We start from the raw sequence: 17,109 nt of genomic DNA, 5'->3' as shown, positions 1-17,109 counted from the left end.
CTGTCACGTTTATTCTGTTTTTTCCTTTCTATTTCGTCTTCACTCTCCGGTTTTCGATTTTTATCTCTTGTTTTTCGCTCTTTTTTATCTATTTGCTCAGACCTGAATGACCAAAAATGGTTAAAAGGTCTGAAATATGAATAAACAAACAGGGTGAGAAATGAGGATGGCAACTGAGAAGAAGCATCCATGAGGCCATGCATCCGGTAATGCTCGAAAATGGGTAGCTGATCTTATCTTTTATTTATTTTATCTTTTATCTATATATCTTTTATTTATTTTATTTCATGTCTAATTATATACGGGTCAGTTTCTTTGGTAAGAACACACAAAATGGGTTAAAAATCCAAATATAATAGTAAAATCCATATGATTCTAGTCTTACTTTCTGGCAGAGCTTGCTGACAGGAAAATTATGCCGGACCGGACAGTGGGAGATAGATAGGGTCTACACACACATACACACACATATATAAACAAACAAAAAAGTCTCTATCCAGTTGTACCTTCTCTTTGGCCAGTTTTTGCTGTTGGTCTTTTTTATTTTTCTGTCCCATTTTCCTACCACATTCCCAGTTTGTCTCAGGTTTTTCCTTTCATGTCCCATTTGACCTTTTTTCCCATTTATCTCGTTTCTTTAATCGATTTTCTCTGTTCTCTTGCCATTCGTCTGCTTTCTTTTGGTAGCACGTGTTTTTATTTCCATCTTCTCTTTCTTGTCTGGTTTTCCTCTTTTTCTTTGCGATTTTTTTCTTTCGCTCTTGGTTTTCGTTGATTCTACCCGATGACCTCTTTCTCTTCTTTTTCTTCTTTAATTGTCCCGTTTTATGCCCTTCTCAGTCTTGATTTTCTTCTTGTTTCCCGAAAAATGAGTGTACGCTTCTAGCACGAAAGAAAAGTGGATTTTCTAACAATGGTATTTCGGAAAAACGGCAAAGCAAATTCTTTCGATTTTGTCTTTCTTTTCTTCATAGTTTATGCATGGAAAATAATAACGTAAATATGAAGAGCAAGACTAAATTTTGTTTTCATGTTTAAATTTTGGGTAAAAATGCTCAAAACGCATATTTTTTTGCTCGTTTGAAAAAATCTCTTTTTTGTCACCCTCCCCCTTCAGTTGCCTAAGACCGGAAGGACAAAAACTTTATAAAATATTTGTAATGGCCAAAGTATCACTGTGCATTAATGTGCAGTTCAGAGGCCCTCAACTGCCCCGGTCCCACCTCTAACTGTTCCGTAATTCCTAAACAAAATCTAAAATCATCTTTATTTTTCTTTCTAAAACCTAACTCAGGCGGTAAGTGAGATTTTTATATGCGCCAAGTGTCGAAAAAAAAAATATTTGAAAAATCGGCAACAAAAAAAAAAATAAAAAAAGCGGTGAGTTTTACAAAAAAATTAAATTTCACGCGCTTCAATTCGGGCTTATAGATCATTTTGCAATGACGTCATTTTGCCATCAAATGACACCACTTGGTGGTTTGTTTACATGTTTTTGTTATATCCAGCGGTTTCGGTTTGAAATTTCGTGAAGGATTACTGCATCAGTTGCTTTAAAATGCATGTAAGGCACTTTCTCTTATATAATAACTAAAGTTTTTTATCATTATCTGCCGGATAAAGATAGAAAACTCAATTCATTCATAACACCATGTAAACAAACCACCAAGTGATGTCAAAAAAGTGTGGTTAGAAGCTCCCGTGTAATGCTCTATTATAATTTATGAATCTAGTAGCCAATGATTTGCTATGTTTTATTGTAAGCCAACTGTTGATGTTGGTCGCTGAGCAAATCCTTTTTCCAGTAGGATTACCGATGTCCAACACTTTTTCTTGGTATCAATAGTTAATCTTACACTACCACAAGTTTGCCTTTAATGTATTAAAAAGTACGACTAAAGTAATACATCAAGCGCCATCTGCTTGTCAAACGGTTCAAATACATAGAAAACATCGCGCTTGTTCAGTGAGTACACAAACCGAACGAACGTTCATATGAACGAGCGACGATGATTCACATTGTTGCTGCGATATGACAGTGGGTCGGCATTTTTCCAATCAATTTTGTTCGTATTTCATTACTATGAGCGGAGAAAGCTTTTTCAAAATACCTGAAGCCTACCGTAGTAAAAATAACCAGCATCCATAATTCCATATTATATAATCTTCAATAAAATAACATTGTGGCGTTTATATAAAATCCATATGCAGTGGTCGTGATGACGCGCTTAGGAAATTTTCGGAAATTTATATTCAAATTTCGTACACCAGCACGTGAAATGCCAGTTAACATTGCTTATATGAAAACATCATGTAGGTACTTATAATATATCATCTTTTTCATTACAACAGGGGCGTAGCCAGGAATTTTTCTTAGGGGAGGGGGGGTTTACAAAAACAAATTTACATAGGAATTATTTTCAATCATCATAAGCTTTTTTGGTTTATACTCCGGGTTCTTCATTTGACTTAAAAAAACAAATTGATATAAAAGAAGGTAAATGTTTAAATTGCCGCCCCCCAGTTGACATCGTTGTCCGTTGTATATTCAATTCTTGGCTGGGAGAGACTATTAGAGTCAATAGGATCGAGTCCCTTCCAAGCGCGGCAAAAGTCGAGACAAGTTGACAGCTTAACCTGCATGCTTTTCAACATCGTCCTAGAGAAGATGATCCGGCGAGCAAAATCGAAACGAGAGACTCAATTTTCAGTGAAAGTAGCAAACTTCTTGGTTACGGAGATGACTTTGATATTGTAGCCCGAAACTTCGCAACGGCGGAGGCTAGTAGGATTAGGCTAAAAATAAGTGTGTCACAGACCAAATACATGATTGGTAAAGGCTCAAAAAGACGAACGTGCACTTTTCATGGACGGTAATCGTTGGGATCGCTGGTGGCCGCGGGTAACACAAATAAGAAGATCTAGCGGTGCATTTAAGCAAAAAATCGAGTCTACTTTGCCCTTCGCAATACGCCTCCATCCGCTAGCAAACGATAGCCACCGTACGATGCTAACAAAGTACATAGCCCTTATTAAACCGGTAGTTTTTATGGATTTGACAATACTCTGGGAGGACATGCCCTCACTTACGGACGATATTTCACGGAGCAAAGGCTGGAAGCGAAGAACGGCGGAGGTACACTAGAATCTCTTTTTACGTCCATTTATTTTACGTGATTTCCTTTTGCGTCAATATTTTTACGCACGGAATTTGAATTAATGTCCTCTCGAACCTCCTACCCCCCCCCCCCCCCCCCGTTGCTACGCCCATGCATTACAATATTTTCTACCCAGTGAGGTATAATTTATAATTGTAATTGTAATTGTGAGAACTTAGATTTTCACTTGATTCGCTTCCTCTTACTGTTAGAGTTATGTATATGTAAAAGTTGCAGTTTTTTCGTTTTCATTATTTTATCAATTTTCAAATGTTCATCTTCGCCCTTTTTGTGATTGCTAGGTACGTGTTAAGCATGTATCCAGTAAAACACTGCTGAAATGTAATGAATTACTTTATTTTAAAACAGACCTGCATGACCAAAAATGGTTAAAAAGTCTCAAATATAAATAAAAAACAAACAACAAACTTTATTTAATTTTTGTACTAACAATGTACCAAAAATCAACTTTATTCATTAGAAGACAACTAAGAAATCACCGTGGGCGTACATCCCCACCCACCACCTTATTCGGGGGACGGCTGTATGTTATGGGAAGGACGGCATACCCGCCGAATCAGGTTATACTGATGATGATGATGATGATGATGATGATGATGATGATGATGATGATGATGATGATGATGATGATGATGATGATGATGATGATGATGATGATGATGATGATGATGATGATGATGATGATGATGATGATGATGATGATGATGATGATGATGATGATGATGATGATGATGATGATGATGATGATGATGATGATGATGATGATGATGATGATGATGATGATGATGATGATGATGATGATGATGATGATGATGATGATGATGATGATGATGATGATGATGATGATGATGATGATGATGATGATGATGATGATGATGATGATGATGATGATGATGATGATGATGATGATGATGATGATGATGATGATGATGATGATGATGATGATGATGATGATGATGATGATGATGATGATGATGATGATGATGATGGTCCCGCCTCATACCCCTAGAACGGTTTGAGCGAGACGTTTTATCTATTAAGATATTTATGTAATAGCAATGTAGCCAGGTGAAAAAGCAAATAACGAACTGGCCGCTAATGCAGACATATCAAACTTTCAAGTGAATATCAAAATTTTCAAACAATGTCCAAGGCGCGTCCAAAACGTTCCCAACCCGAAAATTATCTGGATTTGATTAGCAATTGTACCTAATATTTAGGAGCACAAGCTGGTCAGAGTTGGTTCTAGATAACGATCTAGAACTACGAGGGAGATCCTGCAGAACTTTGGTGCTCGATATACAACTCCGCAACAAAGCGATGGTATACGAGTTCCAAAGTCTACAAGCTGCAAACCCAAGCCTCAACCCAAGTTCCCAACCCGAAAATTATCTGGATTTGATTAGCAATTGTACCTAATATTTAGGAGCACAAGCTGGTCAGAGTTGGTTCTAGATAACGATCTAGAACTACGAGGGAGATCCTGCAGAACTTTGGTGCTCGATATACAACTCCGCAACAAAGCGATGGTATACGAGTTCCAAAGTCTACAAGCTGCAAACCCAAGCCTGTCCAGCTTCCGCTCCAACTAAAGGTATGGATCGAGGAGGAATTACCTACGGATTGGCTGGAAGGTCTCGTATGCCCTATTTACAAATGGAGCCATCGCACAGAGGAATAACTAGGGCAAAAAGCTGGCCAAAATAAGAAAAACATTTTTTTTGGTCTTCAAATATAATATATATTGTTTGTATGCTTAAATAGATGCTGCGCAAAGTACTCTTAATCAAAACACGTAGAAACATACCTGTAAGTTTTGGCAGGTGTACAAACATTCATAATCTTTGAAACATTTTTTTTAAATCATCAAGCATCAGGAAACGGATTCCATTAGAAATAAACAAAAAGATTAAAAAAGGATATTTATCGAAACATAGGTTCATCATAAGTAATTCTAACTGGTTTGTAGGAAGAAAATTTAAAATTTTGAAAATATGACTTGTTTTAAATAGTTTTGTCAAACAATTATTTTTTTCCAATTTTGTGCTTTTTCAATGGTAAAAAAGTTATCAAATCTTGCAGAATCTGGTCATATATTCTATGGAGGAATGAATCTTTGTGGTATTCTGAACAAATCGGTACGTAAAGCTTATCCGGAAACGTCCGAACTGGCATTTGCGACCCTTTTGAAAATTATATCTTTCACATTGTTTTCACGGAAATATCGACAATTCGCATCTAGTTGCGTACTATCTTTTGTGCAAGATAATTCACCTTGAATTCAATGGGCACACTAGCTATACTACATGTCTAGGGATTATAGGGCCTGTTCTCCAGATGTGTCACTAATTGAATCAACATTCCCATTCAACAAAATTCGCTGACATAAATAGTAGGAAAAATGTTAGTTGAGTAAAGACGGTAAAATATGTTATAGTATGTGTGGCGTGATTGTTATTTGACAAATTGCATAATAGAGGCTTTATATCACAGAGAAGACATCTGTGTGATTTAGTGTCGAAGAATCAGTCTACTCCACTATCAACAATTTGTTATTAACCAATATCATTTTTTTATATGAATCAGAGACAAACAATATACTCATTGATTTGCTCATGCATTTGTTGGTTTTGGAGAAGGCTGCAAAATAGTGATTAGAAGAAAAGCATAATCTGCACTGATAAGTGAATTGAAATGACTAGTAATGGCACCAGTTTGTTACAAAATTAACTATTTTTACGTTTCACTTCATATTCGAGCGAAATATTACCTAATACATAAGAAAATAATTTTGGTCAGCTTTTTGCCAGAATACCTGTGTGGGTTTCGAGAGGACATACCACGCCAAACCAAATGTTCGCCTCGCGACAAATCCTCGATCAATTCCGGGAATTCAACTTACAGACTCACCGTTTGTAAGCGTCGATTGTTTGTTAAAATTATTTACAAAATATCACCCTGAGATGTTTTTCATCGGGAGTCCTTTAGACAATCGCTGCTAGTTTCCCGACAGGTACAGTTTATAGACTTCAAGGCGGCGTACGATTCAGTTAAACGAAACGTGCTGACAGATTATGCTTGAACATGGTTTTCCAACAAAAGTGATTATACTTATACGTGCTACCTTTGATGGTTCAAAATCAAGCGTCAGAATAACGAGTGAGACATCGGACTCGTTTGGGACGTTAGATGGTTTAAAGCAAGGTGACTGACTATCGAATTTGTTGTTCAACATTGCATCGGGAGTAGCTATTCGAAGGGCAGGCATGCAGTCATGAAATCTCATATGCTCCTAGACTTTGCGAACGACATTGTTATCATTGGTGTTAATTGTAGAGCTGTTGAAGAAGCATACACGCATCTTAAGGAGGAAGTTGCAAGGGTAGAGCTTTCCATAAATTCTATCAAAACAAAGTATATGGTGGCTGGTAGAGAGCGTGCTGGCTCTTCGGGTGCTGTAACTGCGGTGGTGATAGATGGAGATACTTTTGAAGTGGTCGACGAATTTGTTTACCATGCGTTAGTGATATGTGACAACCATGTGAGTTGTGAAGTAAAAAGGCGGGAAGCGGCTACCAATAGGGCCTTCTACGGATTACGTAGCCAGCGAAGGTCTCGTAACCTAAAACTGCGTACAAAACTCGCGCGCTTGAAGACGCTAATTCTCCCAGTGATACTCTACGGCAGTGGTGCCCAGGCATAGGCGTGGTGCAGGCCAAATTAGATCGCCCGATGAGTCCGCGGGCCGTAATGACCTCTGGTCATTTCTGCGAATAACAAAATGTTACATAGGCGACAGCAAAAAGCCGATTTTTAGGAATCACCACAAGATTTAAACTGGACAGCAATCAGATCTAGCAATCAGATATGCACGAGATATTACGACTGATCTGAGTGACCTCTGTGTAATCAAAAAAATTATTCAAAAGTCCGCCATCCCTCAAACCAGTCCGCGGGCCGCACGAATCATCACGAAGGGCCGCATGCGACCCGCGGGCCGCGGTTTGGCCATCACTGCTCTACGGCTACTACAGTACTGAATTGAAAGACTGGCCATGGCAACTCGCGTTGCTGGCGAGAACTTGTCATCTGCCTTGAACTGGTATCATTCCATTTCATCCAGGTCAAATGAACTTGATGTCCGATTGATCCTGAACATCCCGCACTTCTCTCCATATGTAGTTTCAATCCACCACTACTGGTACTACCACAACTACTAGAGCATATACTCTTTAAATCATATACTCTACGAATTCAAGAAGTTCTGGTCATTTGTCAACTCGAAAAAGAAGACGGTCTACCTATTGATCTGTTTCGGGACGATCGTAAATATTAGTTAGTTGCCGCATCTGACGGTATTTTATTTTGTTCCAAAACATGAATCTCTCCAATTTCGTCTCGTTCTGCGTAACATGAATGAAGGAGTGCAAAATGGATGCAGTGTACACGGACCTAGAAGCTGCGTTTGATCAGGTTCATTACGGCATCCTCCTTGCTAGCAGGTTTGTCCTGCACTCAGTGAACTTATTTTGCTTTTTTAACTGTAACATCTCAGCTAAGCAAAATTCGAAAATATTATATATGGGCCATTTATAGAGTAAATTATTATCCATAAGATTGCTGAACTAAGTATTGCTCTATCTTTAGTATTTACGGCGCATTTCCAGTTTACACTGGGATCGCACCTTGGTGCACCTGCCAGTGTGAACTGGGAGTGCGCCGTAAATACTAAAGATAGAGCTAGGCTGGTGAAGCTGGGAGTTTTCGCACCGTTCGGCAAGTGGCTATACATGTACCTAACACACCGTAGACTGAGTGTGAATATCGGGTCCAAGTTTTCTAACTCATTCTGCAACATCTCTGGCGTACCACAGGGGAGCAACCTTGGACCATTGCTATTTTCTCTATTTATAAATCAACTGTCCGCCCTCCCGCCACCTGGCTGTCAGTCTTTTTATGCTGACGATGTAAAAATCTTCAAGGCTATTAAAATGGGCTTCAACTGCATTGAACTGCAACGCCTTGTTGACAAATTTGATGATCGGTGTTCGAGTAACAGTAAGCATTGTCAGCATCTCAAAGTGCTTCGCCATCTCCTTTCACCGTAAAAATAAGGCTGTAGCTTTTAGCTGCAATCTGGCGGGGCATTCGTTACAATTACAATCTTATGATTAAAGCTCAAGATTCCCCGTTTGTCATGAATTGTACAGACCATGATCTGTGTATGTGTTGATACTCAGATTGCATCAAAACCGCTGATTTCCACAAAATTTCGTTAGCATAGTAGCATAGGTAATATGGTTCAAATTTTTCTATAAAAAGTAGGGCGTGTACTTCGGTACCCGTGAACAAAAGTCTACAATAGTTGGAAGGAATTTCTCACATTCTCTTTCGAAATAATAAATCGACAAGTAAGTGTTTGTTGCTGATTTTAATGGTTTATCAGTGATGTTTCAACTAACTACATATTGCATTTACTCTAGAGATTAAGTAGGCGTCCAGTAAAAGATTTTTTTTTGCTGTATTCAGTTTAATTTGTGTTTCGTAACGATTTCTTTTGCTTCGCTATCGGTTCACTAATATCGCTAGGTAGTTCCATAGCTTTTGTTTTCTTCAAGTTACACACTTGTCTAATTTCGAGTTTTTTTTCTTTCTTACATCTGTCACTAATTCTTAGTGTAGTTAGTATGGGTGTGTGTGTGATCTGGTTTATCGTTTGTTTCGTAAAATCATAATGTATTTTTCCTTATTTATCCATTAATTTAAATGGCCTATATCAGCGGTTTTCTATCCTTGCTAGCACCTTGCTCACTAAACAAAATCTGATATTTATTGCGGCTTTGGACGTTGTAGTTGCATAAACGAAAATATTTTTGTTGATTTTCTTTTTGTTTTTTTTCTCCTTATAATCACGAATTTCCTAGTGAGTTTTCGAATATGTTCACCCTCCATAAACGTTAATGTAAATTTAATGATAGTTGAATATTGTCACCATACCTATCGATAAAAAGAACTACACTATCACGAAGGAATCAATTCGAAGGAAACGCAGCTTTTGAAGTAAAACTTGACTAGCGCTTAATATGATTTTTTGTATGATTGCTATCTTTAAAAAAATACAACTTGTTCGAAGTTCAAAGCTAAAGAAACTAAAAAGATTATAGAACGCTACTTCCAACTGTTGCTAAACTTGCTATACACTCACTCACTTTTAACACGGTAGATATTATTTGCGTTCGCGTGAAGATGCTTTCCAGTAGCCACACGCACCGGAAAGCAGCTTCAAGGGATTCACCATCATAAGAATGCGAAATTGACTTAACGCTTCAATCTTTAGTTTCAGAAAATCAGTTCCTACTAGTAGTAAACCATTGACTTCTTATTTTAAGTAACATTTTTGTCCTTGTTTGATTTTATCGTAATTTATTAAGTAACAACTAAGTAGCTTTTGGTATCGCTTCCGACGGGCGACGCTAGAAACGTGATGTATTAAAAGTATAGTAAATCCTACCTGTCAGCCGCTCTGCGGCTGATAGGAAACGAGAATGAGTAGTAAAAGTTTTGCCAGTTGATGTCAGGGTAAACTCGACATTACTGTTTTCGTGAGGCGATTCTGCAGCACTGGTTTTTTACGGTCCTAAACGGACTATTCGTCGGAGAATTGTCAGCGAAGCGCTTGGTGACGAATCCCTTCTTTCAGTTTTTTTTTGATACTTTTGATTCTATCAGTTAAAAATGTATTCTAATTTCAATTGGTATCTACAAAGTACTAGCGGGCTGATGAACCCATTGAACTGTTTAATATTTATGGTATTCAGGATATTTTTCATTGGTATTGAGGATTTAGCTAATTATAATTGATCTTACTTAATGTATGATCTCTGCACTGCACACGGCCACTGTCGATGATAACACACAACATGCACACATTCACATTCGCACTCAAAAGCACATTTTTTTTATAGCGAACGGATTCAGTCCAGATGTTTGTACATGTCGTCCAGTTGTGGCGCGAAATAATTCTTGATCTGAGGCCGTCGGCTCTTGAAAGTTGGCGTTAGTAGCCCATTCTGTACCGAGAACGGATCCGGATGCAGATAAATGTCTTTGACCTGACAAAAAATGAAGTTGGTACAAAATTTTCTTTGAATGTTACAGAATAATCACCCACCTGTTCGAATGATTTAAGTCCAAACTGCTTTCCCCAGGCAATCATGTCGCTCATGATGAGCTGTTTGACATCCGGATTATTGCACAGCACACTTAGCGTTCCCGGAATGTTGTTCTCCATGGCCCAGCTTTTAATGACCTCGACATCGGGTACGACGACCGCAACGACACAACTCTGTAGGAAAGAACGAAAAGAAAAGCTTAAACTAGAGCAAATTTTACACCACTAGCGGCTGGATCGCACCTTCAGACTTTCACCATGCACAAACACCTGCTCCACATACTGGCTGCGAATGTACGCGTTTTCGATTTTCTCCGGTACGATGTACTCGCCCTGGCTCAGCTTGAAGATGTGCTTCTTGCGATCGATCACCTTCAGCGTCCCGTTCGGTTGCCACTGTCCGATGTCGCCGGTATGGTGCCAACCGTCCTCGTCGATTGTTTCGGCAGTTCGAGCCGGGTCTTTGTAGTACCTTAAAAAGCGATTGTAAAAATTGAGTTAGATGTCTCTTTGAAATTGTATATGTAGATAATTGACGTGTCCAGGATAAGATACACTAGGGCACGTGCCCGTCTTGAAATTTAATATCATACAGAATGGTTTGCGGATGATTCGCTACATTTGATCAAATCATAGTTCTATTTCCATAGGTTAAGTTCATTGAAACTAAAGTAAATAGGCATTATTTTAGATAGGTATAGTCTATAGTGATTTGAAAAATCAAAGCCTATGAACTCACGCTAATGTAATTGGGGATATGTCAAAACGGTATGGTACAGTCAGAGATGAAAATTCTTGTGTTGCCTAAAAAATAGGACTTAAGAACGAAATTAATATTTGAGGTCATCAATTTTTCCGTAAAACTCCAACGGCCATAGCTTATTTTAAAAGTTCATAACTCTTGAAATCATCATAGAACAAACTTTTCAGCTCATTTTGTTTACAACATATGGAAGTTAGAGCACAAGGCGACACAGCTGCGCTCGATGGTGTTGACCACACCTTACTTCTAGCCAAAATAAAGCATCTCGGTGCTTCTGCTGCTTTTGTCCAGTTTAAAATCCTTCCTTGAAAACCACAGTCTTTCTGTGAAACTGGAGAGCACTGCTCTCTGGAGAGCTTGCGACTTCCGGAGTATTTCAGGCGTGCCTCAGGGCAGCAACGTCGGACGTCGTCACTGTATTACAACGATGTCTGCACGATAATTCCTCTAGGATGCACCTTGCTGTTCGCTCAGTCGCTGATTGTATTGAATTACAAAAGCTAATCGATATATTTTATGGCTAGTGTGTATGCAACTGGCTCAGTATTAGCGTCGCCAAGTGTTCCGTAATCAGTTTCAGCCTAAAGAAGGCTCCAATCCAATACAGTTATTCCATAAGCGGCCAGAATTTGAACGCGTAACAGTCGTCAAGTATCTTGGTGTTCTGCTAGATAGCGAGCTTACATTCCAGGACCACTAGAGTAACATCATTTCCCAAGCAAACAAGAACCTGGGATTCGTAATGAGAATTGCAAAAGAGTTTCGCCATACTGCCTGAAGCTTTGTATCACGGACTTGTACGGTCATCACTTGAGACGGCAGCTGTTGTTTTGGGCCCTTACACTGGCCTTTGGACTGCACGGATCAAATCTATACAATCCAAAGATTATAAGCTCTCAAGGTCACTGAGCAAATTATTTTGGTCGGCACAATGCCTGTCCGCTATTCTATTTAGCGTACTGAGCAAAAATTCTCTAGCTTCTAGGGTGTAGAGAGAAGATTTATCCTGGTTGTTATTGTGTTCAATCGGCGCAAGATTAGCTGTTGTTCGAGTACGTTTGGCATCATTCTAAGGCAGATCAAATGATTGAAAAGAAAAGAAAACATTGGGAGAAGATGTGATTGCTCTGCCACTTTACTGCAAAGACTCGCAAACAAAATTCTGACGAAAGGAACATTAAACAAAATACATAGAACTAAAATTATACAAAAATACTATAAAAGTGACACCAAAATAACATAGCATTTACGCAAAACATAGCAAATATACAAATAATGCAATAAAGAAACAAAAATGGCAACATGGTGCAAATATGACACAAAAATGATACAGGAATTACAGAAAAGTGACGCAAATATTATGCACATATGACGCAAAATTATATAAAAATAATGAAAAAATGACGTAGTATTGAAATAAAAACAATTAAATAAAAACATAAGAAAACGGCGAAGCTCGAAAACAGACATTGATTATGCCTGCAAGTCATAGGCGAAATACGCATATGGTCGGTGGCGGTAGTTTAGTTAGTAAAACACTCGAGTACCAACACAGAGAGCGTGGGTGCGAATCCCACTTGCCATCCCAGGTAACAATTTGTGTTTTATTAAACTCTTATGATGGCATTTAAGACCAAAATTGGCCTTTAAAACCACCATAAGAGTACAATAAAACTCACATTGTTGCTTGGGATGGCCGCGATATATATTTGTTGGATAGAAACGAACCAAATCTTTTTCTATTTTTTCTATTCTATTGGATAGAAAAAATTTCTATTGGATAGAAACGAACCAAATCTGGCACAGTTTTTCTTTATAACGTATTTTTTCATATCCTGTGACATAAGTAATTGTGCATTTTGTTTCGGTCAAGAGGGAAGTGAGCCAAGTGGAAACACGTGAAAAAAAATTTTGAACGCTCATATAAAAAATCTGGAGTTATCCCATCGTGCTGTGGGAAAAACGTTGAAGATCTGTAATTCAAGTATCTCAAAAGTATAGAAATGCTTCAAGGATCGATTGACTGTGGATCACAACCCTGCAGCGTTAAGGAAACCATCAGGTTCAGCTTGAGGGAAGACAAAGGCATAGATCAAGGCAGAGATGATCAGATCACTTCGACTCAATTTTTATTCATTGGACAGTACCGTCTCAGTCGAGCAACATTTGAAAAAGTTATGTATGGGATATTTTAGAACTAATTATTATCTACAATTGTTGAATAAAGTTTGAAGTTTGTAGTTACGGAGCTCTAATGCTAGTACTGAACTTTCACTTATTTATTTATGAGGTACTAGCATTGTAGCTCCGTAACTGGCACTGTCAAATGAATCAAAGTTGAGTCGAAGTGATAAGACCATCCTTGGGTCAAGGATTGAAATCTCAATATTTTAACACGTGATGTTGCTGATAAGGTCAGTGATTCACAAAGATACGCCCAAAAAGTGAAGGCAAAAGCTGGATAGCATGCATGTAAGGTTCAAACCTTCTCAAACCGCGATGAACGCCAGCAAACTGTTACAAAATCCTGCGATAACTAGAATGCACTACACGGAGATGTTGACCAGATACTGACTGAAATTTTCGTCACAAAAGGTACCATCAATAATGAAATTCACTAAACTGAGTTCCTCCAAAAACGTCGTGGGCTCGCAAATACGTTCTTTCGGTTGAGACCCAAATATTTTACTCACTAAACTGCTGCAGCCTGCAGCCCTTTGTGTTAGGTAGTCTAATACCTAGTTTTGTTTTTTACTCTAAATTCTATCATTCCCGTATACGCACTACACGCTCCTATGCGACGATAATTTTTTTGTAAAACTGCTCTTTGTTTCTACCAGCCGGCGAGAAAGTAGACTGCTATCTACTCGGTCAGTGCGATAGAAACGAGCAGTGCGTTGCCGACAGTCGCTCTGGCAAGTCTCGTGATTAACCACACCCGAGTGTTTTTTTATTAGTTACTCGCAAATGGCTCTATACGTTATACGGATTTCCGGATAAACTAACGCGATTGGTCAAGGCGACGATGGATCGAGTAATGTGTGTTGTTCGAGTATCAGGGGCAGTCTCGAGTCCCTTTGGATCTCGAAGAGGGTTACGGCTGGGCTTTCATGTTTGCTGTTTAACATCGCTTTGGAGGGTGTGATAAGCAGAGCGGGTATAGACACGAGTGGCACGATATTCACGAAGTCCGTCCAGCTTCTTGGTTTCGCTGACGACGTTGACATCATTACACGTACCTTTGAGAGGATGGCGGAAACGTACATCGGACTGAAAGCTGAAGCCAAACGGATAGGACTTGTCATTAATGTATCGAAAACAAAATACATGAAAGGAAGAGGTTCTAAAGAAGTGAATGCTGACCTCCCTCCCCGGATTCATTTAGACGGTGATGAAATCGAGGTGGTAGAAGAGTTCGTGTATCTGGGCTCACTGGTTACCGCAGACAACGACACCAGCAGAGAAATACAAAGACGCATTATGGCAGGAAATCGTGCCTACTATGGACTCCGTAGGACGCTGCGATCGAACAAAATTCGCCACCGCACGAAGTTAACAATCTACAAGACGCTGATTAGACCGGTAGTCCTTTACGGCCATGAGACATGGACTATGCTCGTGGAGGACCAACGCGCCCTTAGTGTTTTCGAACGGAAGGTGTTGCGCACCATCTACGGCGGAGTGCAGATGGAAGACGGAACGTGGAGGAGGCGAATGAACCATGAATTGCATCAGCTGCTTAGGGAACCACCCATCGCCCACACCGCAAAAATCGGTCGCCTGCGATGGGCTGGGCACGTCGTGAGGATGTCGGACGACAGCCCGGTTAAAAAAGTTCTCAATAACGATCCGACTGGAACGAAACGGCGGGGCGCGCAGCGAGCAAGATGGATCGATCAAATGGAAGGCGACCTGCGGACCCTACGTAGACTACGTGGCTAGCGAATTGCGGCCATGGACCGAGTGGAATGGAGACGACTTCTTCGTACAGCAAAGGAAACTACGGCCTGGAGCTGATTAAGTAAGTAAGTAAGGCTCTATACGCGGTCATAACGTAAACTATTTTGGAAAGATTAGCTTTGTATTAGAGTTTTACTCAGTTAATCTGCGCTTTTTGATGTGTCAATTGGATATTAATCTGGTCTGGTAGTGGTGTTCCATGTAGCAATATTTTTCCAATTCTTAACGGGAAATTAGCAGTCATTCGAAAACATTTTTTGGGTCCAAAAGTGGTGTTCTGTTTACAGAAATATATTCACTGTATTATTCTTGCCAATCTGAACACAGCGACTATATTTTCATGGACAGAATTTTGGTTTCAAACGAAAAAAATGCTTTTGAAATTTAAAGAATCGATGACAACTAATTTCACCTTAAAGCGATATGTTTGCTGTTCTGAGAGAACACGTAACTAGTGGGAACGTGTTCTCTCTAAGCAGCAAACTCATCGAGCTGTTTCGCTTTCTTAACGAGAAAAAGATCGACATCGGGGTATGAAATGGGGAAGGCAACTAGGAAGAAGCGCCCAACATAGCTCTAGCCATCCCAAGCCCCTACCTAGCGCCTCCACGTGGCCATACCTGGAAATACTTCAATTTGTATAATTGAGTAGCCAAGCTAGGAGGTGCGGGGTCGTGCGGTTTTCAGTTCCTAACGTTACAAATGTAGTTTTAGGCAACCATTAAACCACACGACTTTAATTTCAAGTATTATATGATTTATACTAATTTTTTGGTAAACTAATCTATTTTCAGAGAGCGAAATAAGGCGCTATATCCTTGGCCAATTGCAGCCTGGCTTCTGGTCTAAATGCCATTAGTTCATCCCTGAGGGTCCGGAGTAGCACTTAACCCTTATTAGCAAAGATACTCCCAACGACTGTAAATAAATCATTATCTATGTATATGGGAAGCGTTTGGTACGGGAGGTCCACGCTTTCTTCCTTCCCTTGATTTCAAGGAGTTTGATGGAATTAGGTATTTTTTCTAGTTCCACTTGATTCCTTGGAATTCTCTCTGCGGTACATGCTGCGCAGTTGGCCTGGCCGTTGACAAGAAAAATGATTGATTCAAGTAATCGTCATTTTCCAGGATGCCTTCCAGAATTGGCTGCGTTAGTGTGAGATTAGATTAGATTAGATTAACGAGAAAAAGATCGACATCGCTGTCTTCCCGGAAATCCATTTCAAGCTGGAGTAATTACCATTTAGACTTTCGGTTCTAGAGACTCGATCGAATTCTGCACAGGAGAAGTTGAAGTCAACACATTGATGGGCTTAATCAACATCACTGGCATGTCCAGGCTGGGGCACGTGTCCCACCTTCTATTACAAATTCAATGTATAAGAACATAATTTCTCAATATGTAACCGGGTAATACGGAATTGTCAGTTGAATAGCCCGGTATTGAATATTAAGCGATAAGAAAATCAATTGCGTTAAAATACATTTTGCTTTAGGACCAATTTTAACTTTCATCTTGAGTCCAATTTAAGTCAATTTTCAAGTACGATTTTGACTGTAAATTCAAGAAACTTTTCATGTTCAATCACAAGTTCAATTTCAAGTTCCAATTCCCAGTCTAATTTCAAATCAAATTTTAAGTTCAATTTCAAAGTCTAATTTAGTTCTGTTTCATGTCATGACATTAAGTCCTATTCTAAGTCCAATTCCGTGTGTAATTTAATTCCGATTTAAGTCTAATTTGGTCTGACCAGTGTAGTGTGAGTGTAAAAAAGAAAGCTTTCCAATTAAATTCTACTATGTATATTTATCCTGGATAGATACGTATTTTGCCTACGACATGCAGGCTTCATCAGTAGATAGTACATAGCAGAATTTAGGAAGTTTTCTTTTTTATTTAATTTCAGGTTTCGTATTCTACTAAGACGCTCCAAAAACTTCAGTCAATTTAGTGTTCCATTTTAAGTCCAATTCTGAGTCTAATTTAGTTCCAATTTCAGGTCCAATTCCAAGTGCAATTAAATGTCCGATTTT

At 39.1% G+C, this 17,109-nt stretch overlaps 1 protein-coding gene across 8 annotated transcripts in view; it reads right to left on the bottom strand.

Annotated features, from left to right (window-relative positions):
* Positions 1–8,600: 8,600 nt before the first annotated feature.
* The window catches only part of LOC128738617 (long-chain-fatty-acid--CoA ligase 5), a 92,346-nt gene continuing 83,837 nt past the window's right edge, over positions 8,601–17,109 (bottom strand). For all 8 annotated transcript variants that reach the window (XM_053833896.1, XM_053833903.1, XM_053833902.1 and 5 more), the window contains 3 exons: positions 10,594–10,822; positions 10,351–10,524; positions 8,601–10,291 (listed from right to left, as the gene is read on the bottom strand). In XM_053833896.1, coding sequence (XP_053689871.1) covers positions 10,154–10,291; positions 10,351–10,524; positions 10,594–10,822 — 541 coding nt within the window. In that variant the 3' untranslated portion in view covers positions 8,601–10,153. The remainder of the gene's footprint in view (positions 10,292–10,350; positions 10,525–10,593; positions 10,823–17,109) is intronic.

Source organism: Sabethes cyaneus, chromosome 2, assembly GCF_943734655.1.
Source record: "Sabethes cyaneus chromosome 2, idSabCyanKW18_F2, whole genome shotgun sequence".
Classification (NCBI taxonomy): Eukaryota; Metazoa; Arthropoda; class Insecta; order Diptera; family Culicidae; genus Sabethes; species Sabethes cyaneus.
Note: the sequence above shows the minus strand (reverse complement) of the source record. Positions and strands in the feature narration are given on the sequence as shown.